At 38.6% G+C, this 18,777-nt stretch overlaps 1 protein-coding gene across 8 annotated transcripts in view; it reads right to left on the bottom strand.

Annotated features, from left to right (window-relative positions):
• Positions 1–100: 100 nt before the first annotated feature.
• pcnt (pericentrin) overlaps positions 101–18,777 on the bottom strand; it is a 34,808-nt gene continuing 16,131 nt past the window's right edge. For 2 of the 8 annotated variants that reach the window (XM_036210017.1, XM_036210020.1), the window contains 30 exons: positions 18,018–18,178; positions 17,780–17,948; positions 17,492–17,677; positions 17,233–17,395; positions 16,863–17,105; positions 15,965–16,197; positions 15,661–15,768; positions 14,818–14,838; positions 13,728–13,964; positions 13,479–13,652; positions 13,112–13,264; positions 11,053–11,238; positions 9,946–10,947; positions 9,127–9,297; positions 8,852–9,041; positions 7,683–7,996; positions 7,482–7,584; positions 6,673–6,845; positions 6,330–6,593; positions 5,992–6,146; positions 4,855–4,984; positions 3,976–4,767; positions 3,703–3,903; positions 3,385–3,597; positions 3,013–3,239; positions 2,861–2,934; positions 2,648–2,789; positions 2,442–2,569; positions 1,449–1,604; positions 101–488 (listed from right to left, as the gene is read on the bottom strand). In XM_036210017.1, the coding sequence (XP_036065910.1) occupies positions 457–488; positions 1,449–1,604; positions 2,442–2,569; positions 2,648–2,789; positions 2,861–2,934; positions 3,013–3,239; positions 3,385–3,597; positions 3,703–3,903; positions 3,976–4,767; positions 4,855–4,984; positions 5,992–6,146; positions 6,330–6,593; positions 6,673–6,845; positions 7,482–7,584; positions 7,683–7,996; positions 8,852–9,041; positions 9,127–9,297; positions 9,946–10,947; positions 11,053–11,238; positions 13,112–13,264; positions 13,479–13,652; positions 13,728–13,964; positions 14,818–14,838; positions 15,661–15,768; positions 15,965–16,197; positions 16,863–17,105; positions 17,233–17,395; positions 17,492–17,677; positions 17,780–17,948; positions 18,018–18,178 (6,501 nt within the window). In that variant the 3' untranslated portion in view covers positions 101–456. Of the gene's footprint in view, positions 489–1,448; positions 1,605–2,421; positions 2,570–2,647; positions 2,790–2,860; positions 2,935–3,012; positions 3,240–3,384; positions 3,598–3,702; positions 3,904–3,975; positions 4,768–4,854; positions 4,985–5,991; positions 6,147–6,329; positions 6,594–6,672; positions 6,846–7,481; positions 7,585–7,682; positions 7,997–8,851; positions 9,042–9,126; positions 9,298–9,945; positions 10,948–11,052; positions 11,239–13,111; positions 13,265–13,478; positions 13,653–13,727; positions 13,965–14,817; positions 14,839–15,660; positions 15,769–15,964; positions 16,198–16,862; positions 17,106–17,232; positions 17,396–17,491; positions 17,678–17,775; positions 17,949–18,017; positions 18,179–18,777 lie in introns of those variants that run through there. The other 6 variants (XM_036210019.1, XM_036210022.1, XM_036210018.1 and 3 more) reach the window with 5 other exon arrangements.

Raw genomic sequence — 18,777 nt, 5'->3', positions numbered from 1 at the left:
TTAAAACACTTTTTCTGTAACTCATCCAGTTTAAGATAATTAATAAATAAAAAAAAAATCCTGTGATAAAGCATGTCATTTTGAAACCAGATGTAAAGTCTTTATGACTAAAACAACTTATCTTTATTCAACATTGCATGTCGAGTAGTTTCAAGTATCGGAAACAAAACATGTTTACATATATACAAATCAGTCTCATTTGTATAGCACTAAACAATAGTTTAAAAACAATAAAATCACAGAAAAAACGTGCTATTACAGCATCTTCTGTGGACACACAAAAATATGTAAATTGTTTAATAATAAAAATAAAAACAATTCCTTAGAAAACATGTTTAATGTTATTACATTTGAACAAAATTGAACAAGGTTGATATTTTGGTGTTTCATGGGAGTAAGGCATGATAAACTGTTGAATAACATCAAGGCAGGCAAACTTCAGTCGGAGTAATCAGACTACTTTGGACGGGTCTGGAGGACGGCAGAACCTAACGGGAAACAAAACATACAGAAGGAAAATTAGTAAAACAACCAACCATCCTTTTCAGTCTTCTGCAACGTACAATCAGTCACCAGTAAAAAGTACAATAATAATTGTACCCGTTTATCAATATGAATATGGAGATGTATGCTACTTTTATTGTCAGCTTAACTAGCTGCTTTAATTAATTTATAAGAGTTAATTTTAGTTTTGTGCTTTCAGTGGTCAAACCACAAATTAATAAATCATTAAAAATGTCCTGTTATGTGAAATACTTAAAAACACCATCAATGTGTAAACGACTTCTTTAAAGACCCAGTCCAACAAAAACTCTGTTTCTGTGTTCTAAACATGTTGCGGGATACATACATTAAACAAAATTAAGCCTAAATTAGTATTATTTTTTTACATTTTCTTTATTGAAATACCTGAAAATCAGGAACAGACAAAAATGCAGTTGGAAAAAGCATGTAGAAGAAATGTAAAAGCTACAATCAGCAGTCCACAAGCTTCCTGTTCCACTTCATTCTGATGCATCCACTTGCAGGTAAATAGATCCATACACGTCTTTGTTTTCCTTGTCCGAGCTGGTATCTGGCTCAAAACTGTATGGCTGGATATCTCTGATATTGCTCGCCATTTTTGTTGGAGTGATAATGTTAAGTTGGGACTGTGAGGGTCTGTAAACTAGCAGGAGAGCATGTAAACAGTCCAGCACACAACTCAAGAGACACATTTCTAAAGAACGCCTGGTACTCTGCAGAAATGATGATCAAAAGATAAACTTAAAAAAAGAAAACGTACAGTAAAAGTTTACACAAAAAAATGCACGAGCACTGAGCAAAAACAAACTTTTATGTCAGCCGAGCTTCTAACATGTGCAGCAAATGCAGTTAAGAGCAGATCTGAAAGGCCAGTCCTCAAAGACATTGTTGTTTGGTGGGGTGAGTGTTGCACTCACACTCACCTGGGCTAGACAGGTAAAGGGGTGACAAGCAGCTCAGGTACAGCCATGTTCTATTCTCCTGCAGCCAGCGCTGCCGATAGCCAATCATATCAGGGGAACAGGCTGACTGCATCCTCCTTTCCTCTTTAGGGGACAGGACTAAATCTGTCCTGCTTACTAGGTTGAAAGATGGTAAAACAAATTTGGTTGAATTTGTAAATAGTTAAATGCACCCAGGTCCCGAAAGTGCCAGATAACCAGTGGTAAGGCCAGTATCAGACTACACATCGTTTTTGCTTGATAAATGATTATACAATATTTTTTTGTTAACCGTCATCATTTGTTTTTTTCAAATATACTGCTTAAATTTTGTTAATTTGGAACAATATTGTGTAGTCTGATGTTTTTACCATCATGCATCATTTCCCAGAGTGATGGTAAATGACACCATTCCATCCAAAAATCCCAAATCAGAAAAAAAAACTTATCCAAATTTGAAATCTTTGCACAGATATTGGTCTACATGTTGTCCTGGGGAGTTCCAGAAAAAAAATTGACAAACAAAAAACAAAATTCACCAGCTTTGCATTGCTGTTGGGATGGAAAAAATCTGGTAAATGTAAACTAAGCAGATAAAATACAACAAAAAATGTGTACTTTTATTGTTTGCAGCATTAAAAATGTAAAGAATGTATTTCTTTAATTTTGTTATTTCTGTCTCATTCAAAACTTTTCCTGATCTGGGATGTACTAAGGTGCTCAGAACCCACTAAGTGATGTGGCAGTGCAGGTTGATGATGAAATGCTGATAAACCATCACCATTTCTGTGGATATTTTTTGTTTCCATCTTATTTAGCAATGAATAAAATAACGTGACGAGACGTGAGCCGATCCCTTGACCTCGAAGCCTCATTTTATTTTCCAATGGCCTTTGTGCACCAAATGAGTAAAAGCGTAAAATTCAAAAAGCAATTCTCTAGGTTTTATTCTTACTTAAACTCATCATTTCTCACTTTGCTTTGCTCCCACCAACCGTTGTTGGACTTTTTCTAGATGATGGATGTATTCTGTCAGCGATCGCTCCGGATCCTGAGATGTTCCATCTGAACGGACAGAGGCCATGGTGGAACTGGAATGGGACCTGAACAGGTAAGATAACAGTATATCTGATTAAGTGGATAAACACCTCATAGTACTAATTAGAAGACAAAATTCAAACCTGTTGTGCAACCTGAAGGGCGATTTACTCGGTGGCACAAGAGATGAAACCGTGGCTCTTTGGACGGCGTTACTTTCTCTGTTCTGGGTCAAATCTGATTTGGATCTTGGCTGCTGCTGTCTTAAGACGTCCACTTTAGGTCCTTTAAAATACAAAAAAAAATCTCTTATACACAATTAGAGGACTAATATAACCTGTGTATGCAGAACTAACCAGCAGCATGCCCAGTAGCAGACAATGACGGCCTTCGAATTGCTTTTTGCCATTTCCTAGTCAAAAACTTCATTCTAAAAAAAATATAAAAATAATTAATTATTTTTTCCATGTGATACAGATGAAATATATTCTAATGTGCAAATCTCTACCTTGAGAGTGCAACGACGACTTGAACAGCAGCTCTAAATCGTCTGATGGGTCTGCGGGGGGCTGAAAGGGGGGTTGAAGGTCGCGCTCCCATGCGAGCAATCAGACACAGTGTGGCCTGTTCACACTCCTGGAATCCTCCCAGCAACAGCAACAGGTACCGCTTCTGATAAACCAGAGCTTTCCTGAAGCTCTCAGCGCGCAGGTAACGCTCATAGTAACGCTGCAACTGCAAAGCAATAAACGCAAATGGTTAGACTGTTTTTTTTTTGTTTTTTTTTAAACATACCAAACCAAAATTTGAATTTACATGTAACTTATTTAACACAAAGTTTTTCAAGTTTGTGTGAGGGTGTTCCCATGTGTTCACTGACCCTGCTGCTGCTGCTCGGGTCATTGATGGGTCGGTTCTCTCTTTCGGTGCTCACAGCAGAGAGTTCGTTTTCTGTGCGCCGAAGCTGCTTCTCTAATGTGGAGAGTCTGTGTTTGTAGGTGGACCTCTCCTGACTAAAAGAGGCTATTCGCTCATTTAGTTCAGAGTTCTCTTTTAGTAACGTCTCCAGCAGGTTAGAGGATGACGAGGACATCTGTTGAGAGAAATGTGAACATTTTAAGAATGATATATGTATTTGTCTAAAAATATAAAAACACAAACTATTAGTGTTTCTAGTTGGAGATAATTTTTAAAGCACCTGTTGGTGTTTTTGTGAGATGCTAGAATGAATCCCTTCAGTTTCAGTGTGGAAATGTGCTGAAGCAGACTGTTGTTCTGAAGTTTCTCCAGCTAGCCTTTGAGCAGCCATTTCTTTTTCCTCTTTTTCAAGTTCTGCCAGAGTTTGCTGGAGCTCCTGCACACGCTGTTGGTCCTGCTGCCTCAGCGACTGCAACTCCAGCTTAAGAGACATTTGGGAGATTTTAATGTTTGTAAAAATCAAAAATAATAGAGAAAGTTAATGTTTTCTCACCAGTTTATTTTTGGTCCTCTCTTGCCTCCTCTCTCGCTCCATCTGCTCTTGCCTGATCTTTCTGGTTTCCCTCTCCCACTGCTCCTCCATCTCTTTCTCCTTATTCTTCAGCAGTTGGAGCCTCTCCTTCAGCTCAGCCACTTCCTTCTCCTGGTGTCGGCGCCGCTCCTGCTCAGCCTCTAAAGCACAACTGATTTCACGTTTTTGTTCTTTTAAAGTCCTGATTAAAACCCTGTGCTTTGCAGCAGCGTCCTGCTCCCTCTGAAGCTCCTCTCTCCTGGTTTTATCCTCTTCCTCCCATTTCCTCCTGCTTTGCAGCAGTTCAGTCCTCAGTTTCTCTGCAGCGTCGGCCAGGCCTTCACCCTGCCTCCTCTCCTGCTCCAACTGGGAGCGCAAATCGGAGATGAACTTCCTGTCTCTGGCGGCATCGGCCTCATGTCTTCTGCTGAGCTGGTTCATCTCTTGTGAGCAGCGTTCCCTCTCGTCATCGATTTTCCTGTGAGAATCTGCGAGCTTAGAGTGCATCTCAGCCAGTCGTGACTCCGCTTCATCCAGGAGTTGGCCTAGATGAGTTTTTTCTTTCAAGTTGAGCTCTTGTTGTTGGGCAGAATGTTGGCGTCCATCTTCAAGTATCTTCAAGGTGTCTTCAAGGCGTTTCTCAAGCAGCGCACTGCGGGACTGTTCAATCTGGAGTTCTTGCCTGAGGTTACTGCAGGTCACCATCTCCTGTTTAACCTGACTCTTTAGAGACAAAACCTCAGATTTCAGCTCCTCAGAAGACACTTGCAAGGCCTAGAATGTAAGAGTAAAAGCTTTAACATTTTTTTTTGCTCTAAAAGATCCAAAAACATTTAACTTCTTTACAAACAAAGCACTTACTTCTCTCTGTTCTTCCTTATCCCTTTCTTTGCAGAGGTTTAGAGCCTTTTCTTGTTCCAGTTCACGCTGAAGCTCCTGGACTCTGGCCTTTTCCCTCTGTAAAGCCTCATCGTGTTCTTCTAGAGTCAGCCTGCAACAACAAAAATGCTAATTAATGTATTTATAAGCAGCTTAGTACCAAATTATTAATGCTTGTTAATGTCTTACAAGTAGTTTTAAGAACAGTTATTATAAAAAGCTACCAAAAATAGATTTTTTTAAAATCTCATCAACCAGTAAGGCAGCAATTTTTTCTAAGAAAAACAAACTTTTGAGGAAAAAAAAATTATTCTGGTGAGTGCAAAAAAAAAAGAAAGAAAAGGCATCATATCTGAAATGTGAATTAAGTTTTATGTGAAGAAATGTAATGCTTTGAAGATTTTCTCCATTACCAGAAGTAGCAAACGTCAAGTTTCCACAAATAGGTGAGCTGACATTAACTTTGCTCGTATTTATTTGTTGACTTAATGTGTTAAATATGGGATTAAATTTAAAATTTGTTGGATTTTTGTCAAAAGAAGTGCACTAAACACAATTACATTAATGAAAAATGGGAAATTGAAGGAAGTCTGACAATATCTAATATGATTGGTTAAATCTCAATGGAGTTGTACAAACTCGTATACATGGTAGGAACTTAAATGGAAGTACCTGACAAGATTCTCTATCACCCCAAAGCCAACAAGTTAAGTTGAAATAGAAAATTTTAAAAAATGAAGAAAAAAATATGGCATATATCTGATGGAAGCCATCACTTTTTCTATTTGTCTCAGAAAATCTGTGTTTATTAAAATATGGACCAACTGAGTTGAACATATTAAGCCTTTACAGCCAGACTAGATTTTTTTCTGCATTGGACACAGTCATAATGAAAATAGGCCTGTTCAGTATGTACTGGTTAACATTACCTCTTTTCTCTCCCTTGTTGAAGTTTTGTGCGTTTGCAACTTATGTAAAAATAAATAAATAAATAAAAAGAATATGACAGAGAGTGGATCATGTATCTGTATTGCTCTAAGAATTAAACTTTTGCTTGAATACCACTTACTGGAAATTTAGAGTTAAAAAATTTGAAATGTGTTAAAAGTATCCGTTTACCTGAGAGAAAGTATCTTGTTCTTGTGTTCCTTCAGAGTATCATGAGCACATTGTAGCTGCTTCTGCTTCTCCTCCAGCTCTGTCCTCATATGAACATCAACTGCTCCATCAATTTGCAGCTGAGCTGTCCGCCTGTTATCCTCACATAAATCCACCTAAGTGAGCAAGAGTAAAGATTACAGTTGAAAATAAAATTAAAATTCAGCAGAACTGTAAATGAAGTACATATTTTACTGAGAACCTAAACATAATTAGAATGAGACTTTCATGGAACATAAAACTAAGAACAAGAAAGATTCATGAAAATTAAGCTTTTACAATAAACCAACAGAACTCACTTGTGAGTGCCTCTGTGCCATTCGACAGAGCAGCTCTCTGAGAGCGATCACAGTCTCCTGCAGCGCTCTTTTCTCCTGCTGCCAGCTCATGGGAGGATGAGGCAGCTGTGATTCATTCTCATAGTCCAGAGGACCAGAGTTGTCCTTAGACTGAGTTTGACTGCATGAGTAGGCTGAAACGTTCTGTTTCACTGAAGGGCTGACGCGGCGCTGGCTTAAAGTGAGAATTTTGCAGCTTTCGTGATAGACCTTTCTCAACAGACCCTGAAAACATTTAAAACCAAGTGAGAAATACTTCAAAATACACCTTGAAAAGGCAATACAAATTGTGTTTAGATCATACCTGTAGCTCTGGAGACATCAGATCCTCACTGTAGCTCATACTGCCAGCGGCACTATCAGTGTTCACGGCGGGATTCATTCCTCTGCAGCGGAGATACTCAACGAACTGAGCATCCAGCCTTTCGGTCTGTTCGAGCTCCACTTTCAGCCTGGCACCCAGTTCTGAACTTACATCTGAACCAAAAGAACATACAAAAGTTTGTTCAGCAGCAAATGACAAAAACACAAAGGAGGCTACAAACAGTGGGGATGTAAGAACTTCAAAATCAAACCGATAAGAACCACAAAGAAACGTTTCTGTGTTGGTGTGTAGCACTACACTTTGAAATGGGCTAGGCAATGAGCTCAAACAATGTTCAAATATCCATAAATGTAATACTGTATGAAGACACTTGTTTCACAATATGGTGATGACGGGACTTAAACGTTATTGGATGTTCAAACTAATTCCAAATATAACAACGTGTAAACTTGGACAGTGTGAAAATTAAAAGCATTCCTTAAAATCTGAAATTTGAATTTTCAGATTTTAAGTGATAATCCCACATATTAAAGAGCTTCTATCATGCAAAAATCAACTTTTTGAGTTTTTACGTGTATATTGATATATAATGCATGTGCTGCATTTATATAATGTACAGCACACAATCTTTTCTGAAGTTCTTTGCTCAACATTTGTTGCTTTTAAAAGTAATATTTAAATAAATGTGTCTTGACATTTAAAGGGCCCATTTCATGCAAAAATCAACTTTTTTGAGCTTTAAAGTGCATCTTAATTTCCTCCTGCTAGAGTGCAAAAATACTACTTACTGCTGCCGTAGCCATCACTGGCCCATTCTTGTGCTGATATGGATGAGGCAGAGTCAAATGGAGATGGGGGAGCCGTCTGGTCTAGTCCTTCCAACTCATGCACCTAAGAAGATTATATTAAGGACATGTGATTATTAAAAAATAAGATGTTTTTTTTTCTAGAACATGTATGCAAAACAAAAAAAAAACTGCACAGCATACCTTTTCAGCATCGATTGAGTCAACCAATGAAAAGTTGTCAGACACTGACAGAGAGCCTGGGGAGTGGGTTCTCTGTGTGGACGGATCAGGGGTGATGGTTCTGGATTGCAGAGGCTCCATTACAACCCTGGGAGAGATTTTGACCTTAGGGGGATCCAGACCAGGACTGTTTACACCACTGAGCCCAGACAGATGAGAATCAAGGACAGAGGTGTGGAAATGTTCCGGGATTCTGTCCTCAGAGCATTGGAGTCTTCGTAAAACCTCTGGAGAACTCAGAGACGCTTCATTGAGAGCCACAGTATCCTTGAAAGCTGTGAGAGATATTTGGGATTGGAAGGAAAATGATCAATGTGTGCATTTGCTGCCATCTCACTTTTAAGAAAGGTTTTTTTGATCCAATTTAAAAGACCCACTCCGATAAAAATCAAGGTTATGGTGTTTTTAACATGTTTGTGACATTCTTCTGATGATCCATGAAATATATAAAGAAGATTAAGATCAAAATTGAATTTCTGAGGATTTTTTTTTTTTTATTAAAATCGTTGTGAATCAGGCAGGAGCAGATGAAAACATGAGGTTAAAAAAAAAAAAAAAAAAAGACGTTATTTGTGACGTAGAAAATTTGCTCAAGCTCCTTGCTCCAATCTCTCAGCAACTGGCAAGGGAAAAGGGGCGGGGTTGCTCCGCATCAACTAAGAGGCAAACTTCTAATAAACTCTTGCCACTCAGCAGAAACCATGTTCTAGAGATTGACAAGTTTGTTGATTTAGGCAAAAAACTATGGAGAGAAAATAGCATCCTCTCGATTCATGTGTGCGTAATTTTTAAAGATGTGTGTGTAGTTAGTTGCAGGCTGTTGTAATTTTAAGTTGTGCATGTGTACATTTTATTTTTTTTTAATTTAAAAACGCATGAGCAAATCCAAAGTTACAAACAAATCAAGAATTACAAACGCACAAATCGGGGTGACACTATTTTCTCTCTATGAAAAAAACAACAATAATACCGTAATTAAAAGACCACTAGGAACGCTTTAAAAATAAATCAAAAGATTATCAGAGTGGGTCTTTAATATCACAAAATAAAGGTTTAATTTACCAAGTCAGTTTTTTCTTTGTGATTAATCATATTAAAAAAAAGCATGGACACAGAAAATAAACACTGACTTTTCTGTGAGTATTCCTGGTGGTGAGAAAATATGTTCTGTTCATGACAATGTTGTCGCAGCAGCTGGAGCTCTCTTTGCTGATAGGCCAGTTCTTCTTCCTGTACGGTCAGGTCTTTCTGAAGACGCTGGAGTTCTGCCTTTAGTCTCCGATTGTCGGTCTCCAGATCAACGAGAGCACGGTCTTTGGTCTTAGAGCAAAGCGGAAGAACATCATATTACAAGCTAGCTGAGAAGATGGAATTATAACTACACAAATATTATCTTTGTTCTCACCTGTCCTTCTTCATGGAGTTGGTGAGCCTTCTCTGAGCTGGTGCTCAGTCCATGTTTCACTGCAGTTAGCTCTGACCTGAGCACTTGATTCTCTGCCTTTAAGTCATCAAACTCCAACTCTTTTTGCCTCAAAGCTGCATCTGCTTTAGCTAGGGTCACATCAGCATGAGTCTGTAGAAAAAACATGCAGTACTATTATTATCACAGTTTCTTTAATGTGTAATCTTTCCTAAAAACAATGATGCCAGTTTCACATTTCAAACTAGCGGGTGAAGCGCTTGAGGAGTGTGCTGCAACCACAGCAGCCATATTTGCCAAAATCTTAAAAACACCTGGAAGACGGGCAGAATATGGACGCACTACAACCTGAACTGACGGTTCTCTTCAAAAACCAATTTTGCTTCTTACCCGTTCCTTAAACAAAACGAAAACACGGCACAGCTTTAAAACCCAACAGCTACCAGAGATCCTCCCTCCTCCTTCTTCCTCATTTTCATGTCACTTCCTCTCTACGAGTAAGTCTCAGCAGTCGCAGCGCTTTCGCCACACGTCATTTAAGCGATGCCTCCTAAGTACAACCAGATGTGGTCCTGCATGCAGTCTCTCACTGAGCCACATGGTAAAAGGAAAGTGACGAGAACTGATTTACTGACTAAAAGAATGGATTTAAAGTAAACATAGTTCAGTTAAAGCATGAAAAAGCTAAATATGCATTCAAATTTAAGATGTTTACCTCAAGTTATTATAAAATATAAAAAATTAAGCTGCAAATTAACATTTAAGCATTTAAAAATTAAACAAAAAAAAAGATCCTCCCACCAAGACTGCCTTCTGATCTTCTTCTCGTCTTGTTTCTTGATCTTTAAGCTTCATAGTCAAGTCCTGGATAAGAGCTTTCATTGAAGATGATTGAGATTCCAGCTTCACAATTTCCTCCAGCAGCTGACCTTCTCTCCGTCTAAGCAGCTCACACTCGGCAGAGAGCTCTCCTCTTGTGGCCTCAAGAGATTTAATCTGCGACCGCCCCTCAGCGACCAGCTTCTCCATGTCCACCATCTCTGCTCTCATCTCCTGGACTTGTCTTTCAAGCGTGTGCCCAGCTTCTCGAAGGATCTCCATTTCCGTTTTCATTTCCTCCTCTTTGGTTTTTAACGTCTCCATCTCTTTTCCGCTGGCCTGTTTGTTTTTTTGTAATTCCAAAACCAGGGATTGAAGGTGAGCCATCTCTTCATGTGAGGGGCTTACGTCTTTGACTTGAGCTTTCCAACTGTCCCTCTCCTTCTCTGCAAGTTTCCTCGTCTCCTTCTCCTCCTCCAGCTCAGCTTCCTTCACTTTGAGAAGATCCTGGATTTCATCAAGTTTTTTCCTCTCCGCTTTGAGCCTTTTTCCAAATTCTTCCCCTTGTCCTCTGTATTCTTCCTCCTGGGTGAGCAGAAGTCGCTCCAGACTCTCCTTCTCTGCTGCAGCAGTCTCGAGCTGGCTCTGGAGGCTTCTGAGACGAGATCGAAGCGAATGTGAGGATGCAGAATGAGTCTGGTTGAGCTCGTGCTTCAAGCTGCTCGGCTTCCCTCCCGTCTCTTGTTCCGGGAGAACACAGCGAGGTTCTGGGCTGGGTGCAGGTGAGGGGTTGAAGCTGTCTCCATCCTGAGAGTCACTGACTTCATGCAGGTTGGGGCCTAATGTGGCAAGCTCTGCTTGGAGTGTGCTGATGACTTCGTGAAGGCGCTCCTCTTCTTCCTGTTTGTCATGGCGGACTCTTGCGATTTCAGACTGAAGACGCTCAACTTGAGAACGCAGATCCTCAATTTCACCCTCTAGAGCCTTTAAATAAAGATAGATTTCACAACAGACAATAAAAAAAATGTCAATATTTATTTGAGATCAAAAATATGCAACCAAATCCTCAACTATTGAGTGTGATCTTACATGGACTTTGTCGTCTCGTGCACTCTCCAGCTCCTGTTCCAGTCTTTGGACTTCACTACTCAGGTGGTCAATCTCCTGGTTTTTCTCCAGAATAAGAGCTGAGGGAAGAGTCTCCTCCTCAGTTTCTTCCACTTGGATGTATTCCTCCTTTTCCTCTGCATTTATGGTGAGGGTTGAAACCTTTTCCTGAAATCAGTTTTGCATTTTGACTTGGTTAGAAGAAGTTTTTTTTTTTAAAGAAATATACCCTTTTTGAAGTGACATCAGACCAAATGGCGACAACGCCATCAGTGTATAAAAGTTACTTCTGGTTTAAGGTATGGACTGGCAAAGCAGAGAACTGATTGCTGTTTAACATAATTTTGTGTGAATATTCAAAGAGAACCCAACCAACTGTAATGGAAAATTGATCAATATTTTATTTTATAAATGTCCTACCTAATTATATCCGTTTTCCTCTCTTAGATAGTTTACAAATGTCAGTAATCCTGCCTACAGAACACCGCTTAGATGCTTCCCCAAATTCCAATGGACGATATTATTTCCATCTTACAACCCAATCAAAGTTAGAAAAAGGTTACAAGTACTTCATTGAATGCTAACAATGGCTTCGGGTATGAGACGTGGAGCAGCAAAACATTTTTTTTGCCCAGTTAAAAGTTGCCTAAATTGCTCATAAAAAAAAATCACCAAAACTGAGCAAAAGTAAAACAATTTCAGTGTGTCTTACATTAAAGTAAAACTAATTACTTTTTCATTATTTTCTACTACGGTCAGTGAGCTGCTGTTCAGTCGCAGTTCCAACGTTGCTCCCCTTTGCTTTTGCTCATAACTGTGTCCGATCTCTGGGAACACTTTTTTTGAAAAGATCAAATTAATTTGAAACTGTGCCAAAAGAGTCTATTTTTCAATAATTTTCTAAATACATACTGAACTTTTTTCTTGGCCGCTCTTACTTTGAAAGCGGAATATACGTGGCTTAATAGCTGTGTAACGAGATGAGATCTTTCCATTTTTATTACACAAAATATTGGTTGTCCCCAAGTTCATTTCTCCCCCTGAATTAAGTGTCAAGTTGGTAGCCCCTTCTTAGTTCGTTTTTCTTCTGTGGTTTCTTCTTTATATGTTGTGCGCTCGCTTTCCCTCCCCCCTTTCTGTTTTACTGTCCGGTGGGAGAGGTGGGTGTCCTGTAATGTTAACAATATGAATCCTCATTTTATCTTAGTTATGCCCATAATCCGGGCATTATTTAAATGCCGTTACTGAAAAAATATACAAAAACTTGAAAGATTTTGACATTTTAATGTAATGTAAGGATTAGCTGATTTCCCTCTACCTGTCACTCTCATGTAGCTAGGACGGGCAGCTAACAACCGTGATTTCTGTCTGTCCTTTCTGAAAAATTGTCAGATCCACAATAAATGGAGGTGGTCTCCGAGGGTGCTGCTGTGTTTCTACGTCATTTATTCCCATAAACACAACGCAGAATTGATCCGGTTACAGCTGCACATAAAATATTCGCTGTGCCAAACCATTCCTCTTTTTACAATTACTTCATAAAATACCCTGTAAAATAATAACTACATTTAGCCTTGGAAGCAATTAAAATACGTGCGGACATTCAGCAATGTGTATCTTAACATCAGCCAAAATAGAAACCATTGGAACAATGTCTGCTCAAATGAATCCATATTTTTAACAGAACCTTCAATATTGGAGGATATCATAATTTTTTATTTTGATTTGTGAACAATCTAAGAGAGGAAAACTAATACAGTGAGGTAGGACATTCATAAAAGAAATATTGTAAATATTTTCTATTACAATTGGTGAGGTTACTTTTTATTATTTACATAAAATTGAGTTCAAGAGCGTTCAGTTCTTAGCTTTGCCGGTCTAAACCCATAAATCGGAAGTCACTTTTGTCACCATTTTGTGTGACGGTACCATGAAAAGAGTTCATTACCTCATTTCAGAAAAAAAGTAAGTTTGACTTGAGACTAACTGCAGTAGTATTGTGTATTTTCAGACTGATTTGATCTGAATTTCAGCGTTTTACCTTCAGGTAAGAAATCTGCTCCTGGAGCTCCTGAACATGAGCTGCATTCCTTTCTGTTAGTAGCTGCAACTGAAGTGTCAGGTGCTTCAATTCAACCTCTTTGAGACTCAAGTCTTTTTGCACAGTCTCCAATTGGTCAAGCAAAATGTCAGCCTGAAAGATACAAATCAACATTTGTTTAGATAGATATCACACACAAAGTTCATAATTGAAAACTGTAAAGCAGTCAAAACAGAAAACAGCAATTCAAACTGTGGACTCCATGCTTGCATGTACCAAAAGGTGGCACTGTAATCACACAAGTGAATCGATGTTTGCTTTTATTCAGCTTAATCAGCCATAAACCCACTTTTACACAAATTCTGACCTCTTGTTCTTTGCTGTGTAGTTTCTGCTGAGCCGTGTCCAAGGCATCCCTAAGCTCGTGGGTGGGGTCATGTGCGTTGTCATGGTAACAGTGTCGTGTTTCATCCAGCTTGGATTGCAGGGCAGAGATTTGAAGCCTGCTGGACAGCTGCTGCTGCTCTAATATAAGCTTATCCTGACAGGAGGAGGAAAATATCAGCATGGGGAATGAAACAGGAAGTGAAAAGAAAACTATTTTATTCATTCTTACTTGTTTGAGCTCCTGTTCTCGTTGCTTCACTTTGTGCAGCTCTTGCTCCAGCTGCTGGAAAGTTCTAACACTCTCAGCGCTGTTGAGCAGAGCTTGCTCCAACTCTCGGATGCGCCCCGCTAGCTTGTCAATCTCCTCATTGCGCTCTGCAAGATCACGCTGGGCTTGCTGATTGGCCGTCATTAAAGAATCATAATCCTCGGTTTTGTCTTTGATGATAGCATTAAGAGTCTCCAACTGAAATGGAAAAATTATACATGTAAATACAACATGTAATCAAGCTTCTAGATGAGTAAAGTAGTAAATCTACTGCTCTATGAGGGGGAAAAATGCAAATTAGGAGTCTGCAGCAAGTTGTCTAAAGACCCACTCCAATAAAAACAGTGTTTTGACGTGTTCTCGTAGAATTTTCTCATAATGGAGGACATGTAAAATAATTTAAGATTAAAACTGCAAAACTTATTGTTTGAAAAGGCTCATGTTTGTAATGAAGCAACTGCCAAAGTCTCACTTCTCTGTTACAATTCTGAAATAGTCACTTGCAGACAAATAGATCCATGTACGTTTTCATTTTCCTGATCTGAGCTGGCATCCTGCTCTGAACTCTATGGCTGTATAGCTGTGATATCGCTCACCATTTTTTTTTTTGCAATACTAATGTTAGCTTGGGCTTGTGAGGTGCTATAAGCTAGAGGGAGAGAGTTTAAACAAAGGAATGTTGGGAAATTAGCATTGCTAACTTCTATGCCAACAGTCTTACGGTCTTAAAAAAAGACACAGGCTTTTTGATTTTGGCTAAAAACTGCATAATCATAATTAAAAGATCACTGGGAATGATTTAACAATAGAAAAAAAAATAGTTGGAGTGGGACTTTAAAGAGAAGCCAATCGAGGTATCAATGCCATGCAACTGCAGAAACTAAGTGATCAAAAAGTGAGTGAATATTAGAAAATAGGTTGAAGTTGTAAAATGTATGCATGCACATACACAAAAAAAACTAGAAAACTATTGCACTAAAGAAAATATAGGACAAATCATGAATCAGAGTCAAAGGACCTAAAAGAAGTCAGCTAAAGTTAGAAGTCATACCTGCAGAACCAAGTCCTCAAACTACAGCAATCCATCCAGCACAGAGACAAACACATGGCAACAGTCAGGGACAACGACAAGCAGGCATTCATCATTAAACCTTTAAGCAGTCCACTAAACTACAAGTATCTATAACTATAAATACAAGTTTCTAAATATAAAAAAGTGTAAACACACCCAACCAACTCAATAAACATTTAAAAACATTTTTTTTCTGGAGTTTTTTTTACATCTGTAGCTCTGAGTCACAAAACAATTAAATCCACTAAGATATGAAGAGAATTCATCCAATCTCAAAGAATCGCCTTTAACATCTTTTCATCAGCAAAAACTAAATATCTACAACTTTAATTAATAAACACCAGTGTATTTTATTATTGTGTAGGAATTCAGATTTAATTCACAGCTTGATTGCGGTTTAAGGAAATTGTCAGGTATTAGTTTTTACAGATTTTTTTGAAGTTCTGCCAATGTGACTGGCAAACAAAAACTGTGATTTTTAGAAAAGAATTTATTTTTTTTAGGTTTGCAACTGTGCCTTGAAATATTGCAGACTATTTTGTTGACAGCCTTTACTGTCAACCAGGTGGTCTCACACTCAATAAAAATCTTCTACAAGTCCAGAATGAGATTTCCATGTTCAGTGACCATGAAATGCACTCAAATCATCACAGCTGCTCTTCATCGTGATCAATAAAGTTTGTTTTCAACTTTGCTCTTTCCTTTAAGCTTTCTTTAAACCTTGCTAAATGTTTCATTTCTGTTTATCTGAAATGATTATTTTGCGGTTGCACATATTTAATTTTAAAATATCTTAAGACTTTATCCGCCCCTGGCCCTCACCCTGCTGCCTCTGTTGTCCACACTGGTAGGTTGTCTCAGTTGAGCCTCAAGCCGGCGGATCTCTTGCTGGAACTCGTCTCGCTCGTGTTCACGCTCCACAGCTTGCTCCTGGAGGCACAAGGAGAAATTACATCAGCAGGCTGAGTCATCAGCACCCCTATGAGAAAGACTAGAAATATAACAGCTTTCGAAAAGCCAAAAAATATAAAAGGTAACTAAAGCTTTTTCATGTTAGGTAGGAATAGGTAGGAAATCAATAATAAATTGACTTGTAAATGAATAAACCTGGAAAAATAAAACCTACTTCTATGAATTGCCTGTCGTGTTTTAGCTGCTTCTCAAGAGCTTGGACACGCTGGTTCAGGTCCTCGGTGTGAGTCTTGTTGTGCAGCTCAGTCTCCAGAACTTTGGTTTCCTGCTCTTCAAGTTCTCTCTCTAGGTGTCGGAGGTGCACGGTCAGAGTCTTGTGGTCCTTTTCTGCCTGCCGCTGCAAATCCAGCCTATCTTGGGTCAAACGCTCCGTCTCTGCCAACAAAGCTTGAAAAAATATAGAGAAATAGAGCACTGTTAAAAAATAAAATACATGTACAGTATATAAAGAAGGTTACAGAGGCAAAATGTAAGCAAGCTAGGCTTAAAGAAGAAAACGACACCGCACAAGGTAAGAATAAATTGAAATACAAAACCACCTCGATAAATTATGATTATTTGATACATCTTAAATTGCTTAAGATAAGATGTTAAAACGCATTCCTTGAAACCTGAACAGAACTTTGTGAGCAATAAAATCTGCAGTAATAATTTGCATTTAATGTTATCAAGATAGTTTAAAGAATTGGTTGACCCAGAAACATTTTTACCTCACCAAACCTGGCCCTTCTTTCCAAAAGACTTGGACATCCCTAATTTAACATTTACTTTTTTGGCTGTAAAAAAATCCTATCAAAAAACTGCACACAAACAAAGAAAAGCCACAAACCAAAAACATTTTTATGGCTTTAGAAACATCACACACCACTGCAAATTGCAAAAATACACAACCGTCTCCTTTTTAGCTCACAAACCTTTGTCAGGATTTATAATGAAGCAATGGTCTATGGAGAGAAAACATATCTAAGCCAAGATTTTACAGAAAAGTTTACAACTTTCTTTTAAAAATTTCAATAGAAACATTTTAATCATTTCAAACGTCTTCAGTTCACCTTTTTCCCGTTCCCCAAGTCCAGCTGAAAGATGGTCCTTCTGGCGAAGAAGACTTGCGTTCTCCTCGATGAGCTCCTGATGCTTCAATCTAAGGCTTTCCATCTCTTCAGCAAAGCCTTGCATCTGTTGAAACTTCATTTTCAGATCCTCCAGCTCCTCCACGAGCCTTTCTTCTCGATTCTCCTTCTGCTGAAGAGACTCTTCTAGAACAGCTTTTTCAGCCACGTATCCCTCCAGAAGCCCTGAACAAAAACACAGGCGGAATATGATTTTTGTGAAAAAACTAAATAAATTACTCAATTAGAAACTTAAGCAGAGAACATGTTGAGTCAGTGAAATACAAGAGGGACTTATTATATGAACACATACCCTCTGCCTTGTGGAGCTCTAACTGGAGTTGACTCTTCAGCTTGGCCTCCTCATCAAGTTGCTCTAAAAGGAGCTTGTGCTGTTCCAAGAGTTGCACCGAGTCTTCTTTACCTTTGGAAAACTTCTCCTCCAGCGAAAGATGGACATTTCTAGTCTCTTCAAGCTGAGAAAAAAAAAGTCATAAGAAAGTTAGCGTGCAAAAAGAAAGATTTAGGATTTAGCTTGGAAATATCCGTCTCCATCAAAAATATTATTTTACCTGGGTATTGGCTTGGTTGAGAAGGTCAAGCAGCATGTCTACTGCCTGACGTAATCTGCAGCAGGCGTTCAAAACAGATTCTTCTCCTACAGGATTGATCTGAGAGTCTGAGACCAGCAAACTCTCACAGAGGAGTTGGGTCATCTCCAAGTCATCAGATGTTAAATCTGCAACTGAAATACCCGAGAAACCAAAAACTTTAATATAATTTCACAAATAAAAAAGAAAAAAAATTAATTCATTAAAAATCTGCACAGCAGAACGTTAATCCAAGACGGTTGTACCCGACTCCTGAGCATCTTTGCTCTCTGTTAAGCTCCTCTGTTGGGTCGCCTGCTCTGATGTTTTACTTCTAGTATTGATCTTTTGTCCGATCTGTTCCTCTGTTGCTCTGATGCTACGAAACATCTCAACCAGGACTTTAGCCAACTTTTCATTTGTATGATGAAGTTTGAATCTGGTGGAAGAAGATGTATAAGAAAACACAGACACAAGAAATTCACAAGTATATCTTAAGCACACTTACTTTTCTTCTTTGGCTGCCTGTAAATCATCTGTGAGCATCTGTAGAAGGTTGGCTCCTTCCTGACTTTCTCGCTCCCTTCGTTGAAGAAGGGTGTCCATAGTCTCCATTTCTGCACTTTTTCCCTGAAGCTCTCCCTGCAGACATCCAACTTCTGCACGGAGCTGAGAAAAAAATATTTCTGATTTTAGTTTTACTAATACTTCAAGAAGAGTTTAACACTCATTTTTTATGATCTACAAATCACATCTACAACATCACAGCATGCCATTTTATATACAAAAAAGGTGCACCATTTAAGATTATATCCCAGAAAAATCAAAGATTGAAACAAGGGAACATGTTAAAACTAAAACAGTAATAAAATACAATAACAGAACAATTGTTTGATGTGACAAAGACAAAAAGCACAGGTTTACCTTTAATGCTGATCTATACTAGAAGTACATTTAACCATCCATGATACAGAAATCCCATATAAAACCACCTCAGCATAAAGATTAGAAATCACAAAAACCACAATAAATCTTTTTTTTCTAGATCCTAATTTCTTTTCCTCCCTTCATCTCCTCTACAACCATTCCTTCCCTCTTTTCCCCTCTCACTACAAACTCATCTTATGCAGACACCTGCCTCATCTAAACAATGTCATTGCCATGACAACAGCCCCCTCCCAACAGCTTTTAAAGCCCTCAGTCATGGAGACCTGAGAGCATGTTAATATCTTACTTAGGTGGATAGTGTCATGGAGATAAAAAAAAAA

This window comes from Oryzias melastigma, linkage group LG22 (genome assembly GCF_002922805.2).
Source record: "Oryzias melastigma strain HK-1 linkage group LG22, ASM292280v2, whole genome shotgun sequence".
Classification (NCBI taxonomy): Eukaryota; Metazoa; Chordata; class Actinopteri; order Beloniformes; family Adrianichthyidae; genus Oryzias; species Oryzias melastigma.
The sequence above is the reverse complement of the archived record's forward strand: the minus strand, read 5'-3'. Positions and strand labels throughout refer to the sequence as shown.